At 39.6% G+C, this 21,399-nt stretch overlaps 1 protein-coding gene across 3 annotated transcripts in view; it reads right to left on the bottom strand.

Annotated features, from left to right (window-relative positions):
* LOC135366726 (protein-cysteine N-palmitoyltransferase Rasp-like) overlaps positions 1–21,399 on the bottom strand; it is a 124,622-nt gene that overhangs the window by 4,307 nt on the left and 98,916 nt on the right. For all 3 annotated transcript variants that reach the window (XM_064599571.1, XM_064599590.1, XM_064599581.1), the window contains one exon: positions 19,314–19,515. In XM_064599571.1, the coding sequence (XP_064455641.1) occupies positions 19,314–19,515 (202 nt within the window). The remainder of the gene's footprint in view (positions 1–19,313; positions 19,516–21,399) is intronic.

The raw sequence follows: 21,399 nt of genomic DNA, 5'->3' as shown, positions 1-21,399 counted from the left end.
TAGGTCATGAGCTCTTCCGCGAAAAACGGACGGGCGAACCTCGAATAGTTGCGTCTGCGATAGCACACAGGCAGACTTCGGCTCCTGTCCACACATGGGGTCGAGAAGGCCACCGCAGGGAGAACAAATAGCAAAAAGCTCAACGAAGAAGACAGCATGAGCTTAGGCACGAAAGCAGGCTGACAATTCGACAGCACTAAGCAGAAAATGCAATACACAGGGTGTTTCACCTAAAGTGATAAAACATTGTAACTGGCGACATACTTGCCGGAGGATTGAGGGACTTTCGGCAATTACCCTCTGGTAACTTCTGCCGTCATTTAGGAAGGCTCTGGACAATTTTTAAATCAGGGCAATTTATTTATAACTTTGAAAACTGCGAAGCGAACATATGAAGTCATCCACGGATAACCACAGACCCAACAAAACTATGCACAGTATCGCAACAGAAATAGTCGGAACAATCCCGCTTTAGCCCCGCCTGCGTGATTGTCGCAAAAAAGAGCCCACGGAAGATGTGGGGAGAGGAGGAAGTGTTCCCGCCTCTTGTTTTACTTTTCTCTCCCTACTTTGACCTTGATGTTGGTGACAACCGTGTTATCACACAGAAGGTAAAACAAATAAAAGCGGGGTCACAGCGTCCTCTAGACGCACATTTTGCGCGCGCTTCTTTGCGAAAATCAAGCAGGCGGTGCTAAAGCGTAGTTTTTTGTTTTTTTTTTTTACTGTTTCTGTTGCGATGCTGATACTGATACGTTTTTGTTGGGTCTGTCGTTACCCGTGGACGACCTCATATTTCTGTAAAAAAAGTGAGTTTCGCTCGGGATTTTCAAAGTTCAATTGACAAAGATTCAAAATTGTCCACAGCCTTTCTCAATGGTGGCAAAAGTTTGCAGAAGGTAATTGCCGAAAGTCCCACGAGTACGTCGCCAATTAGAATTTTTTATCACTTTAGGTGAAACACTTGTAAGTTAGGTCACACCGTGTAGGAGTACATAAAGGAAAGGTTATGTAGTAGGTACAAACCTCGAGTTTTACACAGGATAATGTCCACAAGTTCAGCACGTTTAAAGCAGGGCACCATCTGAGTCAATGCTGAACTGGTGGACATCTGTTTGTGCAGAACTAAGTTCCATAAAAAGAAAATAGTAAATAGAAAGAAGTGGCAAGTACGGAACGATAAGTACTGCTGAGAATCTGTGGGCTTCGAGTATAAGTTGGTTGAATTAATGCCATTTTAGAACTTGACTTACACATCCAAGAAGGTCACAGTGGAGCCGGAGCATTAGGGGGTAAATTTAATATTGAGTGAATTTCGTTGAACCGGTTGATGAACGTTAGTAGGTCACTTTCAGGATAAGCCATATGATAAAAATATTGTCTAAAAATTGTTGTACACAACTGGTCTCACTACAGATCTTTCGAGAAATGATTTTTCGAGGGATGCCATGAAGATATTTACATAGTTTTCATAGTGCAGTTTCCTACCCAGAGCTGTCCCGTTAACATGCAGATAATGATTGTTTTCAAATTCAAAGTCATTGGAGGTCACAATAAGTGTAGGTCACAGCTTGGTGGCTACAGTCGGATCATATGACTGATCTGGTTGATTTTTGTATGCTGAAACTGCCGCTGCTACCATCTGCGTGGGGAATATTAGTGTAAAGGGACGAGACATCTAATGTTGTCAAGAGACGGCTTGAAGAAACGGTTACTTGCAATACAGTTTGAAGGAAATGGTTGGTATCTATGACATAGGAAGGTAGTTTAGGGGGTAGGCTTAAGATGGTGATCGACAAAAGACTATATATTTTCTGTAGAGTAGAGTTACAGGACACAATTGGTCTTCCTGGATTGCCTGGTTTATGTGTCTTAGCGAGCATGTCAAATCTGTTGGGTTTAGGATTTTTAGGAAATCAGTATCCTAAGAGGGCATCATAAATTTTCTTTGTAGTCTTTAGCCGTTTTAGTATTTAACAGATATCTATGGCAATTTCATCGGTGGGGCCAGATTTAAGAGGTTTGCAAAATTTGTTGATGGAGTGTGAAAGTCGTTGACGGAAAGAGTTGTTGATGGAGTCCTTCTGCATCATAATTTTGCATATCTATTATGACTGTGGCACATCCTTTATCAGCTCATTTCATAATGACACCTTCATTGCCTTCTAGCACAGACAAGCTTTCCTCTTCTTTTTTCGTGAAGTTGTGCAGAAATTTCCAATTGGTTGCGTTTTCCTAAGTACTGAAACTATCCCTCTGAACACCTTTGGTGTACATATCAGGACCTTTATCTCGGTTCGGGTTGTCGTAAAATTAGATTTTAAACGAAAAGGAGCTAGATTTGATTCCGCTTTGCCATGGAAGAAGGTGCAGGCGCTGCCGGAAGTTGTCAAGTTGTAGCTGACATTCATCGATTTGACTATTATTGGGACAAAATGATAATCCCTTGTCCAGGAGAGAGATTTCTGCAGGTCTAAGGTCACGAGGAGAAAGGCTCACCATAAAGTGACACACGTTTTCTAGTAGGGGCGGTGCTGGGGGCGGACGGGCTGTTGCTGTCTAATGGGGAATCGGGATGTAATTGTTTTTTGAAAAATAACCGGAGCTCTTTGGCTGCACGTAGAGCCTGAAAGTACTCAAACAATGCCAAGCCAGTACTGAATAGCTGTTAGGCTGAAACAGCTGGGTTTCAGTATTATGATAGATGTCTAGGCACAATGATATGCATGAAGGTCAAGAGAGTAATTGGCCCGGTACACACTGATTTTATGAAAATGACACAGCTGTGCAACCTAGCAATATTAGTCTGCCAATGCTTTAGATTGGGCAAGTTGGTGCATGCCAGAAAATATCGTAAAGTGCCGAATAAAGGAGACACAAGATGCACGAAGAGAAGACAGACGACAACGAGTGCACATTACTCATATGACAAGAATATGTTATGCCATTTTTCATAGCCTGGCAGTGCATGCTATTCATTTAGAGCTGCAGTCACCCTAGAACTGCAAACAGCATCATGTGGCACTTAAAGCTCACTTTCCCCAGGAACACACGGAGCTCCCCAGGTTATTCCAGGAAGGTCTCTTACACACAGGAATGGTATCCCTAGGACGTCCCCAAAAGATCCTCAATTTGTCAGAAAATTGTCAACATGAGACTCCACATATCATCCCAAACCTTCCCTGGCAAATCTCCCACCAACAATACATATGTAGTAAAGTATGGTTGAGGAGTACAACCGGATATAATATACTAGATCGTTTATTTATTTATTTTGTGAAGTGAGTGCACGTTTTTAGTACAAGTCAGTGTTTCTTTGTTGTTGTTGTTTCCTTTTTGAAACATGGCACCAGCTTTTCATTCGCGGTTTCTCATTTCTATTTGTTCAACATATTTCTCATAACAAACAATGAGTACCCAGTTTAAAAAGCGAAAAAGAAAATACAGATATATAAAAGATCCCTGAGCCACGAAGTCCAGCGAGCCCATGTAGAAATGGATATGCTACAGTGGCATTTCATTTCCAAGACACAAAAGATAGAACATACTGCTTGTCTTTCGAGCTTCCGTAAATACGGAAGTCCTTTTTGCAGCTAAGTCAAAATGCAGGATGGGGTGTCTAAGTTTAATTCGATTTCGTACACAAACAGCAATGAAGTGAGCAATTTCTTGGAGTATTGTATCACTATCGAGATAACGTCCGTGTTTCTTACTGGTTTGGTTTGAGGCACGCATCGAAAGTGAGACTTGGGTAGTGTAACACTATCGCTTTTCTGTCTCTTTTGCAATAAATGCTCCGTGTGATGTTCCAATACGGACTCTTCTCGGATGTTCATCCAAGGAGGCCACAATGAAATGTCTAGCAAAGTATATTTTATTGCACGTCAATCCACTGATCTCTATGTATAAAGGCTGGATCGCGCATAGGAGAGGGGCTCGTGGGAGAGAGGTGCGGCAGCCGGCCGTCATGTCGGAGGGCCGAATGGCGCCGGCCGCTCCCATAGGAAACAATGGGAAGCAATTTGATTTGGAACATTTATTGCGCTTTAAACGCTCCCACATTGCTGATTAGCACGCTAGGAATTAGGATTAGCTTAGGAGCTAGAGATTAGATTAGAGATTAGAGCTAGCTATTAGATTAGGAGCTAGGATTAGCACGCTTCTCAGGAATAAGTGTGCTGATGTATTGCAAACGTGCTTTAGCCGTGTTCCTGTAGTTTTTAATGGTAATTGCCTTCTTTTTCTTCTCCGCTGCCTGTGCTCCGAATAGGGGGTCGTAACTCGTAAGTGTCGTGCACAGGGAGCATACGCATGAAGGTGAATTCGGTGAATGTCAACCTATAAAATTAATTATTTTTGCTCAGAAAGGTTTCACACTGTTTGTTATTGTAAGGTACTTCCGCTTTTATATTTTTTCTTTGTTTTCGTTTGTTGTTCGGTTTTCGTGGGTTGTTCCGCGGTTTTCGTTCGTTATTGTGTTGTTTGGTGCTGTATGGTTCTCGTTTGCCTTTTACCGTTATCGTATGATGTTCAACGAGTGTCTCTGCGTGTGCTCTACAATAAGACCTCGATCCTTATTGTGAAAGGAATTTACCACATCACCACCAGCAATGGGGTGGAGTATCGCCCCTGCGATGAAACTCCCCATTCCTCATCATAAAATAACGTTATTGTCACGACTGTGTTGCAGTTCTTCAGCTGTGTATTTCAGTCAGTGTATTTCATTACAGAAATTCAAAGTGCTGTGCACGATGAGCATGCACACGCATGACTTATCACACACGCTGTAGGAACGACTGCACATAGAAGGTTAACACGGCAGGTTATTTACTTCCACCGTTCGTTCCTCACAAACTAAAAGAACAGTGGAAAAAAAATGGCACATTGGTGCAGGTTCTGCATCCGCTTCTTTGGCACAGCTGGGAGACTGTGAGGGGAACCCGTAGAGCACAAGCGCATTGGTAATAGAAAATACATGGTTTTGAGATTTATAGGAGCAGCCACACATACTTTGTTAGCACGTAATGGCACCAGCGAAGTAGCAATGCAAGCAAGTCGGAGTTGTCAGATGCATGCGATACAAATAAGCAGTTTTTTCCTCAAAATAAAGAGCTTACCTGTGAAAAATTATCCCTCTTTCTCTGTACGTGTGAAGTGTACTCAAAGCTGCAACAAACTGGCATGACATGCCCTTTAATTTGAAGGAAATTTTAAAAAATACGGGCAGTCCCGCTTGAACTAAATGCAGACGACAGGATGCGTTGGGCCCACCAATATGACGGCCGGTGACCACGCTGTGGAGCATACTATGCGCGATCCAGCGTATACTTTAGAGATCAGTGCGTCATACCAAGTACAGTCGTGGCTACTGTTAATCAATCTCCTGTTTCGGTGGCCTGGCTCTGATAAGTGATGTGATACCATTCCACCACCAGGCCATCCCAAAAATGACAACCGACCGGTTCAATACTGTTTTCACTGTTCCCCGATGGCCAAGCTCTTATCAGAGCGAGGCCGCGGAAACAGGAGGTTGGTTAACAGTGGCCACGACTGTATATGGACAGATTCCTTTCAAATCCATTAAATGGTATTTGTACCCGTATATCTGTTTGTATTTTATGTTAGCTGTCTGTTTTTTTGTGCCATTTATACAGGACCACTCCGTCTTTGGTTGAATTTGCTTATGAAACAAACCGGAAACTTTGTTACTGCAAGGAGGCAGATGTACGCAAACCTCACCCGCTCACCCATGTGTACACACATCTTCTCCCATATCACTTTTTCACGTAACACCTTATCTACGTTTCAGCTTCACCAATGATGCTATCGCTGGATTTTATTTAACTCAGAATTGGAGACTACGATTGAGCATTGTAAATCTTGAATAACTGAATTGTTGATCATTGTGCTACACATATATTTGGAGTAGAGTTCACCACTAGTTGGGTCCTCCTAGGACCCTCTTCGTTGTCAATATGTGACATGTAATTGTTATTATTAGTCACAAAAAAAGTCATACAATGGGTCTCTAGGTTCTCACAGTTTCTGGGGAAGGCCTAAGGCCTAAATAAGAATATCCAATACCAGTGCTTACACTCCCTTGTCCGTACCTCTATTGCACCCAAACTATCACGTCACATATATGTATACACAAAACCCCAAGAACACTCGAGTAGTAATAGGTGGGGTCCATTTGACCGATATTGCCACCAGGGCAGCGCCACCGTCGCGTCTGCGCCGACTTTTTCCAGCGCGCGGCAGTTCATTTTTCAATCTGCGCCGACTTTTTTCGCGACTTTTTCCCGTGCGCGGCAGGCGGCGCTCGGGTGGAGGGCTGCTGCGGTGGGTGGAGCGTGGCCGGAGGGTTGCGTGCGCGCTTACCCGTTCAGCCTGGGCCGACTTCTTTCATCATTTTTCAATCTGTGCCGAATTGAATCGCAATTTTTTTCCAGCTACAGCAGGTGTGCAGTAGGCGATTTACATGCAAAGGATAGCCATACACAAAAGTACAAGTGAAAATATATTTATTAAAGTCATTAGTGTCAGGAATTAGGTTATGACTCAGTGTGAAGGAGAAAAACTCAGCCAAAAAATCTGATGCAATAGCATTGAAGGGGTATTTTATTAGTGATAATCACGCAAGTTTTCAATTAAGCAGAAGGAGTAGCACATTTTATTCAAAGAAAATATTTTTAATCAATACGATTACAATCAAATTAAAAGTTTTAATATAAAAAGTCTAACATGACCAACCATAGCGGAGTTTTAATTACAATGTTCTGATATGTAGCTTCATGCGCAACAGCTAGTATTCCATTATGACACATTTAATCAAAGAATATATTTGTAATCAATATGATTACAACCAAAATTAAAAGTTTTATTATAAAAAGTCCAATATTCCTATACATGAGAACCATCAGTGCAATAGCGGGAAGTTCTGACAGATGTATGTGAACAGCAGAGAACCTGGAAGACCATGGGACACGAACACAAGAGGAAATAAAATCTATAACAATACATTGGTTAATCAAAACAACAGAGGAGGGGACTATCATTTTAAATATCATAAAATCATTATCCTGACTTCCACAATACAATTTTCGTTCTAAGAGACACTACAAACCTTACTTTGGTTTATGAATTCAATACAGAAAATACATTAAAAAATGAACTTCACTGCGTAGCGCGCTCATAGTCAACAACCAGAACAAAGAACGACACGAACACAAGAGGAAATAAAATCTATACCAATACAAAGAAGATATTCCACTTCACCACATAGCACACTACTAGCCAACAAACAGAATAAAGAATGACAAGAACACAAGAGGAAATAAAATCTATACCACTACAAAGAAGATATTCCACTTCACCACATAGCACGCTCCTAGCCAACAACCAGATCTAATGATATCTACCCTGATTTGTTGAAGACGGGTGCCGATAGATGTATGGAAGACCGCGGAATACGAACGACAAGAACACAGGAGGAAATAAAATCTACACCACTACAAAGAAGTTATTCTTAATCAAAACAACATAGTAATCTATCATTCAAAAAATCAGAAGAAAAATCAAACTCATCAGAAAATTAATATTCCTTTATGTGAGAACCATCAGTGCAATAGCGGGAAGTTCTGACAGATGTACGTGAACAGCAGAGAACCTGGAAGACCATGGGACACGAACACAAGAGGAAATAAAATCTATAACAATACATTGGTTAATCAAAACAACAGAGGAGGAGACTATCATTTTAAATATCATAAAATCATCCTCGTGACTTCCCCATACAATTTTCATTCTAAGAGACACTACAAACCTTACTTTGTTTTATGAATTCAACACAGAAAATATATTAAAAAATGAACTTCATCACATAGCACGCTCCTAGCCAACAATCAGCTCTAGTAATATCTGCACTGATTTGTTGAAGACGGGAGGCGTACACCTGACAGTTATGAACATTTTCGAGCGCAATAGGGAAGATTATTCCAACATTACACAATTAATCAATTTCTTATTAAGTAAACAACATAGACATACGGAAATAATGAGAAAAACGATCAACAGCTAATAGAGAACCAAAACACATCACATAAACAACAGACACATGCAGGAAAATAAATGAAAAATAATCTATCAAAACGATCAACATGCACGGATGAATGGCAGAGAAACACTTTGAACAGCACATGATGAATAATTTAATACAGCACAGAGCTAACGCTGAATAGCAGAGAAACAATCTAAACGGCGCATCTGCCAACGTGTAAACAACAGACAGGAAAATATTACTGAAACAGATAATAGAGAGCCAAAATCCAACACGTAAACAAGAGGTACACAAAGGATAAATAGTTGAAGAACAATCTAACAAAAACAAGAAACATGCACGGGTGAATAGTAGAGAAACACTCTAAACGGTGCATCTACCAACGGTAAACAACAGACACATGCAGGAAAATAATTGAAAAAGAATCAATCAAAACGATAAACATGCACGAATGAATAGCAGAGAAAGGCTTTGAACGATGCATCTGCCAACATGTAAACAACACACAGGAAAATAATAGCAAACATTACAATTTGAAATAATATATCTTTTGAACTATCATAAAATCAACCTTGCGAGCTAACAATATCCTACTCAGGCACTTACCTTGACAGAGGTTTCCAAACAAGCACCACAGCTTTACAATAATTACAACCAGACTCGAGACATGGTGGGGTCACTCTCTCCCTCTATGCAGACCGGTGGGGTCACTCTCTCCATCTATACAGCCCAAAAAAGCGGGGAGCCTGTTGTCAATCTGCGAGGTGGGGAAATCCTCTCTCTTTTTCAAATTCTTTCCTCCAAAAAGGAAATATTCTTAGGACCAGTGTACAGAGGCGAAATTTTTTATTAATCGCAAATAGCCATTGGAATTATTCGATTCTAAAGAACACAATAAGAATTCTATCAAAAAAAAAAATCAAAGAATAGACTTTCTAAGCAAATGAGAAATATTATCGACGCAAACAATACCAAATGAGAAACGATGAATTTTATTGCATTTCAGATCAGACAAAACTATTAGGCATACATTATTCTCAACTCACAAATATCATTCGATTGAATATCTGAAGCAAAGAGAGAAAGTCAAATTTATTCAATGATAGAAACAATACTCATTCGAAAACGAGAATCAAATTTAATTACATCGTTTTATGTTAACTTTGCAATACACGCAGAAGTCGCAAACAACTCATCTGAAATGCAAATTATTGTGTTTGCTATAGCGGAAATCAACGCACACAACTTAAAAATACATTCCCAACTAGAAGAATATTTTTATTAATATCAATCGAGTGATCATCTGAAACAAAGTCAAAAGCAGTAATTAATTTAGGCAAACATTTTTTCATAATCACACAGCGCAAATATACATCACAGAAACATGTCTTTTTTCATTCAGGACCCACTAGTGGAAACGAAGTGAGAAAGTTCCCGTACACATTCGTTAAGGTTACGCCCGCAGGGAGTAGGGGAATCCAAACAATGGTCTAGGTATTCAAAGCCATAAAATTGCTCCTACAAGTCAAGTTAGGGAAGGAGGGTCTCTTGCGCTGTCTTGTACATAGAATCACTGAAAGCAAACGTTTTTCCTTTACACATCACATCTTTTTTGTAAATTGACTTTCATAATTCTAACGCCAGGTGGAAGATTATGAACCTGATAATAAAATTTTATTAAATAAAATTAGCACCAATATGATTTAATTAAATGTCGAGGCGTACTACAAAACAGAACAGACAATTGCTATACATTGAAGAGATGGACGGATTTTGTACTCGTTACCATACGTCATGGGAGGACCTGATAAAAAGCTGCTTCGAAAAGGAGGAGCCGCGAAACGATTCATTTATCGCTGCATTTCAATACGTCCTAGACATGGTCGTATTCGGAGATATGGCACAAATTATGGAATTCAAGATGCGAGAACTTGTATGCCGAATCTACAATAGTTATAAAAATATTTGCACGTCATCATCGGAAGGACCACTTGGGTTGATGGTGGAGTTTTTGAGGTTTGCTAACGAAGAATTGAAATACACTAGACCAAATGTAATTGTAATCATTGCAATGGGTATTGCATTAATCAAGAAAGCAATCAGATCAAATTATCATATACAAGCAGTCTATATCGCACGATTCATTACGGATTTGTTGAAATTACACCTAACGGTTGAAATGGAAAGTACATAAAAAATCTTATCACGTGATATATTCCACTAGAGCCTCTACACATTTATTTTATTCTACCAGTCAAGGATGTCGAATGAACAGAAGTTCAATATTGTCGTGCAAGGTCTGATGTATCATCACTTATTGAAACTCAACAAACATATCAATTGTGGTGGGCCACCGGACGATTTTCATCTAATACTCTCTTGTACGCCATTGAAGAATCTTCATACAAAGAAAGGAAGCATCAATAAGAGACTGTGCAAATTCGTCGCAACAAAGTGCAAGTTGTTGAAGCAATACAAACACGGCGACAACATATCACCTGCGTTAATCAACGCTGGATTCAAGCGCCCAATAATCAGAATAAATTACTTGATGTCTTCGGAATTCATCAATCAAGACAACAAACGAAAACTTCGGAGTTTGGAATAGAATTGTAATTTATCGAAATAAACAAGTGTATAATTGAAATAATAATTTTATTCTTTGTCATAATTCTAATGTATTCTACACAGCGCAACGAAAACAGCTTATGACTAGATTGAAGATTGCTAAGGAGACACTACATACAAGGATCTTCGCATGGAACCAGCGCTGGCAATCAAAGAGATTTTTTTACACGACCACACTCTATACAACACCGACACCCGAAGGAAAGAATTGTAGAAGAATCGATAATAGAAATTTAGAGGCATGTTACATCAATCTTTGTTTACAAAGAGGATCACTAATATCTTGCGAAAGCTTATTTTACGAATTAAATTGCACAGTGTATATATTTTCTCAGACTATTGGGCAGTTGACAATACTATATTGAAAGGAATCTATTATCAAATGACGCGATGCAAGTGATGGACATGCATGATGCGCTAACGGAGTCTACAATTCTAATCATCATAACATGCGGCACACAATTCCAATAAGATTTTGGGAGAATCGAATCACGCAACTGTCATCAGAAATGTTTAACCAATGAAGATGCGCACTATCCATAAGATATGTAATTATAATAAGTAAATATTCCTTTTGCAAACTTAACCAAAGCAGCACACATAAACGTAGCTCCAATTCACAGAACGCACCAGAGTTTTTTCATTAGCCATACTGAAAAAACTATGAGTCTACTCACTATGTCACGGCATATGAGGCACTACAAATGGGAAGGGCATACTTTAATTTTAGAAGATTTTAACTCATAATGAAACAAAACGCAAACTCCAACACTAAAGGTTCTTGTTTAAATTTTCAAAGTCAAAACTGTATACTCTTTCTTACAATTTTTTAATATATAGATTAAAAAGCTGTCTATATAGACACACATTGTATACAATATATTTGTTTGTACATTAATTGCTAAAAATTTATCAGATCACATTTCGGAGCAGTGGTGACTATTGGTAAGTGTTTAATTTGAACTGCTGCCGCAATTTACGAACTGAGTTGTAGAAAGTGTAATTTCACAGCTTTAGCTGGCTCAATTTGATACGCGAAGGTTTCAAGAACTCTTTCATGATGACAAAGAATTTAATCGAGTGTATTGATATTTTCTATATACTCTATAACGTAATGTGAATTCTCCATGACGCGGATAGTAAAAGTTAGGAATATTTTTCGAACGAAATGGTCATCCGCGTCGTCGAACCCGTTTCCGGAAGAAAGCAACACGCTCGCGTGCGGTACCGCGTTAACGCGTCGGGGTGCAGAATCGCGTTCGGTTTCGGAAGGGTGCCCGGGAAACGCTGCCCGGCGTGTTGCCGAAACGCATTCGACGACGCGGATGACCATTTCGTTCGAAAAATATTCCTAGCTTTTACTATCCGCGTTGTGTAGAATACATTAGAATTATGACAAAGAATACAATTATTATTTCAATTATACACTTGTTTATTTCGATAAATTACAATTCTATTCCAAACTCCGAAGTTTTCGTTTGTTGTCTTGATTGATGAATTCCGAAGACATCAAGTAATTTATTCTGATTATTGGGCGCTTGAATCCAGCGTTGATTAACGCAGGTGATATGTTGTCGCCGTGTTTGTATTGCTTCAACAACTTGCACTTTGTTGCGACGAATTTGCACAGTCTCTTATTGATGCTTCCTTTCTTTGTATGAAGATTCTTGAATGGCGTACAAGAGAGTATTAGATGAAAATCGTCCGGTGGCCCACCACAATTGATATGTTTGTTGAGTTTCAATAAGTGATGATACATCAGACCTTGCACGACAATATTGAACTTCTGTTCATTCGACATCCTTGACTGGTAGAATAAAATAAATGTGTAGAGGCTCTAGTGGAATATATCACGTGATAAGATTTTTATGTACTTTCCATTTCAACCGTTAGGTGTAATTTCAACAAATCCGTAATGAATCGTGCGATATAGACTGCTTGTATATGATAATTTGATCTGATTGCTTTCTTGATTAATGCAATACCCATTGCAATGATTACAATTACATTTGGTCTAGTGTATTTCAATTCTTCGTTAGCAAACCTCAAAAACTCCACCATCAACCCAAGTGGTCCTTCCGATGATGACGTGCAAATATTTTTATAACTATTGTAGATTCGGCATACAAGTTCTCGCATCTTGAATTCCATAATTTGTGCCATATCTCCGAATACGACCATGTCTAGGACGTATTGAAATGCAGCGATAAATGAATCGTTTCGCGGCTCCTCCTTTTCGAAGCAGCTTTTTATCAGGTCCTCCCATGACGTATGGTAACGAGTACAAAATCCGTCCATCTCTTCAATGTATAGCAATTGTCTGTTCTGTTTTGTAGTACGCCTCGACATTTAATTAAATCATATTGGTGCTAATTTTATTTAATAAAATTTTATTATCAGGTTCATAATCTCCCACCTGGCGTTAGAATTATGAAAGTCAATTTACAAAAAAGATGTGATGTGTAAAGGAAAAACGTTTGCTTTCAGTGATTCTATGTACAAGACAGCGCAAGAGACCCTCCTTCCCTAACTTGACTTGTAGGAGCGATTTTATGGCTTTGAATACCTAGACCATTGTTCGGATTCCCCTACTCCCTGCGGGCGTAACCTTAACGAATGTGTACGGGAACTCTCTCACTTCGTTTCCACTAGTGGGTCCTGAATGAAAAAAGACATGTTTCTGTGATGTATATTTGCGCTGTGTGATTATGAAAAAATGTTTGCCTAAATTAATTACTGCTTTTGACTTTGTTTCAGATGATCACTCGATTGATATTAATAAAAATATTCTTCTAGTTGGGAATGTATTTTTAAGTTGTGTGCGTTGATTTCCGCTATAGCAAACACAATAATTTGCACTTCAGATGAGTTGTTTGCGACTTCTGCGTGTATTGCAAAGTTAACATAAAACGATGTAATTAAATTTGATTCTCGTTTTCGAATGAGTATTGTTTCTATCATTGAATAAATTTGACTTTCTCTCTTTGCTTCAGATATTCAATCGAATGATATTTGTGAGTTGAGAATAATGTATGCCTAATAGTTTTGTCTGATCTGAAATGCAATAAAATTCATCGTTTCTCATTTGGTATTGTTTGCGTCGATAATATTTCTCATTTGCTTAGAAAGTCTATTCTTAGATATTTTTTTTTTGATAGAATTCTTATTGTGTTCTTTAGAATCGAATAATTCCAATGTCTATTTGCGATCAATAAAAAATTTCGCCTCTGTACATTGGTCCTAAGAATATTTCCTTTTTGGAGGAAAGAATTTGAAAAAGAGAGAGGATTTCCCCACCTCGCAGATTGACAACAGGCTCCCCGCTTTTTTGGGCTGTATAGATGGAGAGAGTGACCCCACCGGTCTGCATAGAGGGAGAGAGTGACCCCACCATGTCTCCAGTCTGGTTGTAATTATTGTAAAGCTGTGGTGCTTGTTTGGATACCTCTGTCAAGGTAAGTGCCTGAGTAGGATATTGTTAGCTCGCAAGGTTGATTTTATGATAGTTCAGAAGATATATTATTTCAAATTGTAATGTTTGCTATTATTTTCCTGTGTGTTGTTTACATGTTGGCAGATGCATCGTTCAAAGCCTTTCTCTGCTATTCATTCGTGCATGTTTATCGTTTTGATTGATTCTTTTTCAATTATTTTCCTGCATGTGTCTGTTGTTTACCGTTGGTAGATGCACCGTTTAGAGTGTTTCTCTACTATTCACCCGTGCATGTTTCTTGTTTTTGTTAGATTGTTCTTCAACTATTTATCCTTTGTGTACCTCTTGTTTACGTGTTGGATTTTGGCTCTCTATTATCTGTTTCAGTAATATTTTCCTGTCTGTTGTTTACACGTTGGCAGATGCGCCGTTTAGATTGTTTCTCTGCTATTCAGCGTTAGCTCTGTGCTGTATTAAATTATTCATCATGTGCTGTTCAAAGTGTTTCTCTGCCATTCATCCGTGCATGTTGATCGTTTTGATAGATTCTTTTTCATTTATTTTCCTGCATGTGTCTGTTGTTTATGTGATGTGTTTTGGTTCTCTATTAGCTGTTGATCGTTTTTCTCATTATTTCCGTATGTCTATGTTGTTTACTTAATAAGAAATTGATTAATTGTGTAATGTTGGAATAATCTTCCCTATTGCGCTCGAAAATGTTCATAACTGTCAGGTGTACGCCTCCCGTCTTCAACAAATCAGTGCAGATATTACTAGAGCTGATTGTTGGCTAGGAGCGTGCTATGTGATGAAGTTCATTTTTTAATATATTTTCTGTGTTGAATTCATAAAACAAAGTAAGGTTTGTAGTGTCTGTTAGAATGAAAATTGTATGGGGAAGTCACGAGGATGATTTTATGATATTTAAAATGATAGTCTCCTCCTCTGTTGTTTTGATTAACCAATGTATTGTTATAGATTTTATTTCCTCTTGTGTTCGTGTCCCATGGTCTTCCAGGTTCTCTGCTGTTCACGTACATCTGTCAGAACTTCCCGCTATTGCACTGATGGTTCTCACATAAAGGAATATTAATTTTCTGATGAGTTTGATTTTTTCTTCTGATTTTTTGAATGATAGATTACTATGTTGTTTTGATTAAGAATAACTTCTTTGTAGTGGTGTAGATTTTATTTCCTCATGTGTTCTTGTCGTTCGTATTCCGCGGTCTTCCATACATCTATCGGCACCCGTCTTCAACAAATCAGGGTAGATATCATTACATCTGGTTGTTGGCTAGGAGCGTGCTATGTGGTGAAGTGGAATATCTTCTTTGTAGTGGTATAGATTTTATTTCCTCTTGTGTTCTTGTCATTCTTTATTCTGTTTGTTGGCTAGTAGTGTGCTATGTGGTGAAGTGGAATATCTTCTTTGTATTGGTATAGATTTTATTTCCTCTTGTGTTCGTGTCGTTCTTTGTTCTGGTTGTTGACTATGAGCGCGCTACGCAGTGAAGTTCATTTTTTAATGTATTTTCTGTATTGAATTCATAAACCAAAGTAAGGTTTGTAGTGTCTCTTAGAACGAAAATTGTATTGTGGAAGTCAGGATAATGATTTTATGATATTTAAAATGATAGTCCCCTCCTCTGTTGTTTTGATTAACCAATGTATTGTTATAGATTTTATTTCCTCTTGTGTTCGTGTCCCATGGTCTTCCAGGTTCTCTGCTGTTCACATACATCTGTCAGAACTTCCCGCTATTGCACTGATGGTTCTCATGTATAGGAATATTGGACTTTTTATAATAAAACTTTTAATTTTGGTTGTAATCATATTGATTACAAATATATTCTTTGATTAAATGTGTCATAATGGAATACTAGCTGTTGCGCATGAAGCTACATATCAGAACATTGTAATTAAAACTCCGCTATGGTTGGTCATGTTAGACTTTTTATATTAAAACTTTTAATTTGATTGTAATCGTATTGATTAAAAATATTTTCTTTGAATAAAATGTGCTACTCCTTCTGCTTAATTGAAAACTTGCGTGATTATCACTAATAAAATACCCCTTCAATGCTATTGCATCAGATTTTTTGGCTGAGTTTTTCTCCTTCACACTGAGTCATAACCTAATTCCTGACACTAATGACTTTAATAAATATATTTTCACTTGTACTTTTGTGTATGGCTATCCTTTGCATGTAAATCGCCTACTGCACACCTGCTGTAGCTGGAAAAAAATTGCGATTCAATTCGGCACAGATTGAAAAATGATGAAAGAAGTCGGCCCAGGCTGAACGGGTAAGCGCGCACGCAACCCTCCGGCCACGCTCCACCCACCGCAGCAGCCCTCCACCCGAGCGCCGCCTGCCGCGCACGGGAAAAAGTCGCGAAAAAAGTCGGCGCAGATTGAAAAATGAACTGCCGCGCGCTGGAAAAAGTCGGCGCAGACGCGACGGTGGCGCTGCCCTGGTGGCAATATCGGTCAAATGGACCCCACCTATTACTACTCGAGTGTTCTTGGGGTTTTGTGTATACATATATGTGACGTGATAGTTTGGGTGCAATAGAGGTACGGACAAGGGAGTGTAAGCACTGGTATTGGATATTCTTATTTAGGCCTTAGGCCTTCCCCAGAAACTGTGAGAACCTAGAGACCCATTGTATGACTTTTTTTGTGACTAATAATAACAATTACATGTCACATATTGACAACGAAGAGGGTCCTAGGAGGACCCAACTAGTGGTGAACTCTACTCCAAATATATGTGTAGCACAATGATCAACAATTCAGTTATTCAAGATTTACAATGCTCAATCGTAGTCTCCAATTCTGAGTTAAATGAAATTCAGCGATAGCATCATTGGTGAAGCTGAAACGTAGATAAGGTGTTACGTGAAAAAGTGATATGGGAGAAAATGTGTGTACACATGGGTGATTTTTGATCCAGTGGTGATGACCAGTTGTGACCTTTTGTCCGCTACCATGACAGCCATTCACAAACTGGATGGACTGCTACATAAGTGTTTGTCACCACAAGCCTAACTATCTCCGCCTTTCCTTAGGTATTTGAGACAAAACGAATCCGAAGGTACTGTACTTTAATAATGGACATACACTGACCAGCTTCATAGTGTGCTTCTTGCTGATGAGATACAGGATGTCCCAGCTCAATCCGAACATATTTAAAAAAAATTATATATCACTTTTCCCGAGATGAAATCACCTGCAATATAGCATATGCTGAAGGGCACTCCTTAAGAGGGCACTAGCAAACTCCTAAGACAATGTTTTAATTAACTTTCACTAATTAACTTTTTAATTATAAAAGCTACAAAGTTGGCCCATCGAGAAAATCTAGTCCCTTCGGTCACCTGATACCGGAGCCGTTTTCAGAACAAAAATCGCTTCGATAGATCGTCCGCAAAAAAAATTACTGAAAGAACACAATTTTTTCCCTTATTTTGTTTATTGCGATCTTCGGAGACGCGTTCTTCCTTCACTCTCAATGTGAGAGGGCGAAGGAGCACAGTGCCGCCTCATGCGTCGAACAAACAAGAGAAAAATAAATGCATCGGGTGACTATCCGAACTGCCCTGATCTTGGGTTGCATTTTGTTTTCTTTTAATATTTTTCCAGGACCCAAGAGGCGGTAGAGTTCTCTTTCGCCCTCTCACATTGGGGGTAAAGGAAAGACGCCTCTCCGACGATGCGCAATGAAGAAAATAAAGAAAAAAGTGGTGTCCCTTCACGATTTTTTGCGAACGATCTATCGAACGGATTTTTGTTCTGAAAACGGCTCCGGTATCAGGTGACAGAAGAGACCAGATGTTTTCAGGGTTTTCCGCAGCCACCGCAGCCATGGGTTTCTGTTGGTCAGGGTTTCAAAATACGCTTCCCGTAAACAGTTCCTGACCAGCTTAAACAGCAATGGGGTAGAGTAAACAGCAATGCGGTAGAGTATCGCCTGCGGCGATGAAACTCCCCACTCTCCAAGGTCGAAAATAAAGTTGTTGTTGTTCTGACGAGCTTTCGGTCGATTCCTTGCTGCTTGACCACGGAGCGACCGAATTGAACGCACCGCTTCTTGGAAACTGCCTAATATCGCAGGTTTCCCTACGGTCTCCAAGAAATCACTTCTTGTGAGTGAGTTCCTCGTGATATTGTACCAGTACCATGATATATTGCAGTGCCATCATCTGTACCATTGACTACACGCCCCGCCTGAATCGTGATCAAAGATAGAGTGAAGAAGGAGAAAAAGTAAGAATGTTGCATTCCTTGTCTGCCCTCAAAGCTCTCTCCACCTTCCTGGATACCATAGGATGTAGATCCTTATTGTGAACGGGATCATTATTCCATTGCCTGCATCACCACCAGGAATGGGGTAGAGTATCGCCCCTGGCGATGAAAGGACCCACTCATCATCTCCTAACGAAGTGGTTGTTGTTGTTGTTTGTCATAAAAATACGTACCCTGGTTTGCAGGACTTCGCCAAGAAAAGCGCACGCGAGGGATACTTCAAAGGGAATATGGTTATGCTTACCCCTTACACATGGGTTGTGTGGAATGCTCTCTGCATCACTGATGTGAATTGTATTGAAGCTGTTCAGAAAAAAAGCACTTCACGTTGTTCACTATTTTTACACGGTTTGTTGAAGCATTTCAGCTTGCTGACACTGACTGCACGACGCAATATTGCTGATGCTCTGTTAACTTATAAATGGGTAAATTCATATATTGATTCTTTATTTCTTTTAAGTCGTCTGAGTTCTTGTCTACCCAGAGTAGCGTTACGTAATTTTTTAAATATAATTTCCGTGCATATGATCCCATTATACGTTGACAAATGTTGGTAAATCCAATTACTATGTCACGTGATATCTTTTCTCCTTCTTTTGAGTCCTTCAAGAGATAAATTACCATGAGTCTATCGTAACAAGTGCTGCCCTTATGTCTTTTTTCATATACATTTTTGATATTGTACATGTTTTGTGTGAATTTTCCTCCTTATTGTTTACCTTCTTTCGTTTTATTAATTTCTAGTACTTTGTCGTACGCCTCTGTAATTCTGTTCATGCTTACGTGCTCTGAAATCTCATGCTCATATGCTTTTTGAGAACGACCATAATGTTCAAAAATGATCGCCCAATGAATGTCGAAGGAATGAAACAATTGCATCTTACCTGGATCGAAACACCATAGCACGTGGTCCCAAAATGTATCACGAACTTCTCAAGTAGGACGGTTAGGCAATTAATAGAGCACCAAGCGCTAATGGCAGCTCCCCCATTGTGGCCGAACCAAATTATGCCGAAACAGAGCCCAGCACCAATAACTTTGAGCCCATTGGGCTTATCTCGGCCTACAAATGGTATGTAGAAATACCTGCGTAGAAATAATTCAAATGAGGTACGCAGAAAGAGAAATCAGGTGTCACATATTTATAGTTGTCTAGAAAATATTGTAGCCGACGGGGCAAGGCAGTTTACCAGAGAAGGATAAACACAAGACAAGGGTTATCACGCTCAGTGTTCCTCGGACTGCCATCATTCAATTATCTCGAAAATGTTCAATCAAAGCATATGAACTTAAACTATTGGTATATGCACGGCTCACAGAGTGGTTTATCTATTCGTGGGTGTTACATCCTCGAGAGATTCGTGTAAAAAGTTTAAAAAATAAAATTCACGAACCATTTAGTTTTCTGCGATCAAATGAAACAGGGCATTGATGCCCATGGAGTGCCAGTGGTAAGCTCCAATTCGTCGCAGTGCATCATAACATATGTTGTCAACAAGTCCTCTTACCTTCCTCGACACAGAACCGAGTTAGTTGAGGAAGCGAAAAACAATAAAATAAAATAAAAAAATCCTATCCCAGAGTAATCTGTGTGTGAACAAGTGAGATCGTGCCGTCAGTGACAAGAATGTATCCTCGTGATTGACGTGAAGAGAACAAACAAGACCCACCAGGACAAGGCTAATATTTACCTAGTCCTACTTTTGTGTTCAAAATTTTGTCCTTCATTAAAAGTTTTCAATCTTGGCCTCCTCGATCGGGTGACGTTTACGACGTACCACAAACATTAGTGTATAAGAGTCCGTTTCTTTTTCAAATCTCAAGCACTTTTGCTTTACAAGTTTCTACGTTATCAGGCAGGTTTATTGCATAGCCTAGTTAGTTAACTCATGCACAGGTCATTCGCCACATTAAGCATGATTGAGCATTCTCATGGGTTAGTTTGTCTCATTCTCATCTCCTCGACTGCTGATTCATGCTCAGGAGTGAGCTTTGTTAATGCTGATATTCTTGTTTGCTTATTCATGCCCACTCACCTTGCGCTTGTCTCTCCGTGTGCTCGAGCATGCTTAGCTTATTCTCCACATTGAGCATGTCGAAGCGTGCTCATAAGTCAGTTTTGCCGATGTAGGTTCGTGACGGCCGACCACGACTGTCTTGTCCCATTGTTCTTCGTAAATTTGATTGCGCGGTTGTAATAGATCACACAGCGAAAACATTTTGCATGGTGACTCCTCAAGAACATTCTAAGGAATGAGGCACGATTTCGAGCATGTTAAACGTAGCCTCGTTTCTCCTTTAGCATGTTCACTTGCGGAATTCTGAGAATGCAGGTAGGTAATTGAGATCACGGGCCAACGTACCAGAAGTTATGTACCGTGCGACAGAGCTACAGGACAAGGCATTTTTAAACAGGAACCATTCTGTTTGAACCTAAAAGAGCGTGGAAGGTCGAAAATACTTTTTGACGGCTCGATATCAAAACACTACTGGAACACTACACAGGAACTCTGGCCCAAAATATTCCTTTTCGGAACGGCGAGTTTCCTGAGACAATAACTGTCGAAGAATGTGCACAGCCGGTGCTGATCTTCCCCATCTACACTTCGTGTGCTGTGATGTCGGGTCAGTATAGGATTTTTATTGGCTGCCGAGACTTGTACCCTATCTAAGTGACCGATGTACTTCATTGCATCAAATGCAGGCCGGGCGGCACAAAAGGCCAAAGGAGAAACTGAGAAGAAAAAAAGAGGAAGACGCGATTGGGCAGATTGCGCTTTCCACTCGTACCAGGACTTTCTACACCTAATTTCTACTCCTCCTTGCAGTGCTTCTTTAGAGTGGAGACTTGGAATGCGGGAAATAATAAAATATCGCACTGTTTCAAGATGTGTCTTTGGTCGCAGTGCGTGACACATTACTCATTGGTGGTAAAAGGGAGACGACGAAGACAGCCATCAGCCATTTCTC

This window comes from Ornithodoros turicata, chromosome 1 (genome assembly GCF_037126465.1).
Source record: "Ornithodoros turicata isolate Travis chromosome 1, ASM3712646v1, whole genome shotgun sequence".
Classification (NCBI taxonomy): domain Eukaryota; kingdom Metazoa; phylum Arthropoda; class Arachnida; order Ixodida; family Argasidae; genus Ornithodoros; species Ornithodoros turicata.
Note: the sequence above shows the minus strand (reverse complement) of the source record. Positions and strands in the feature narration are given on the sequence as shown.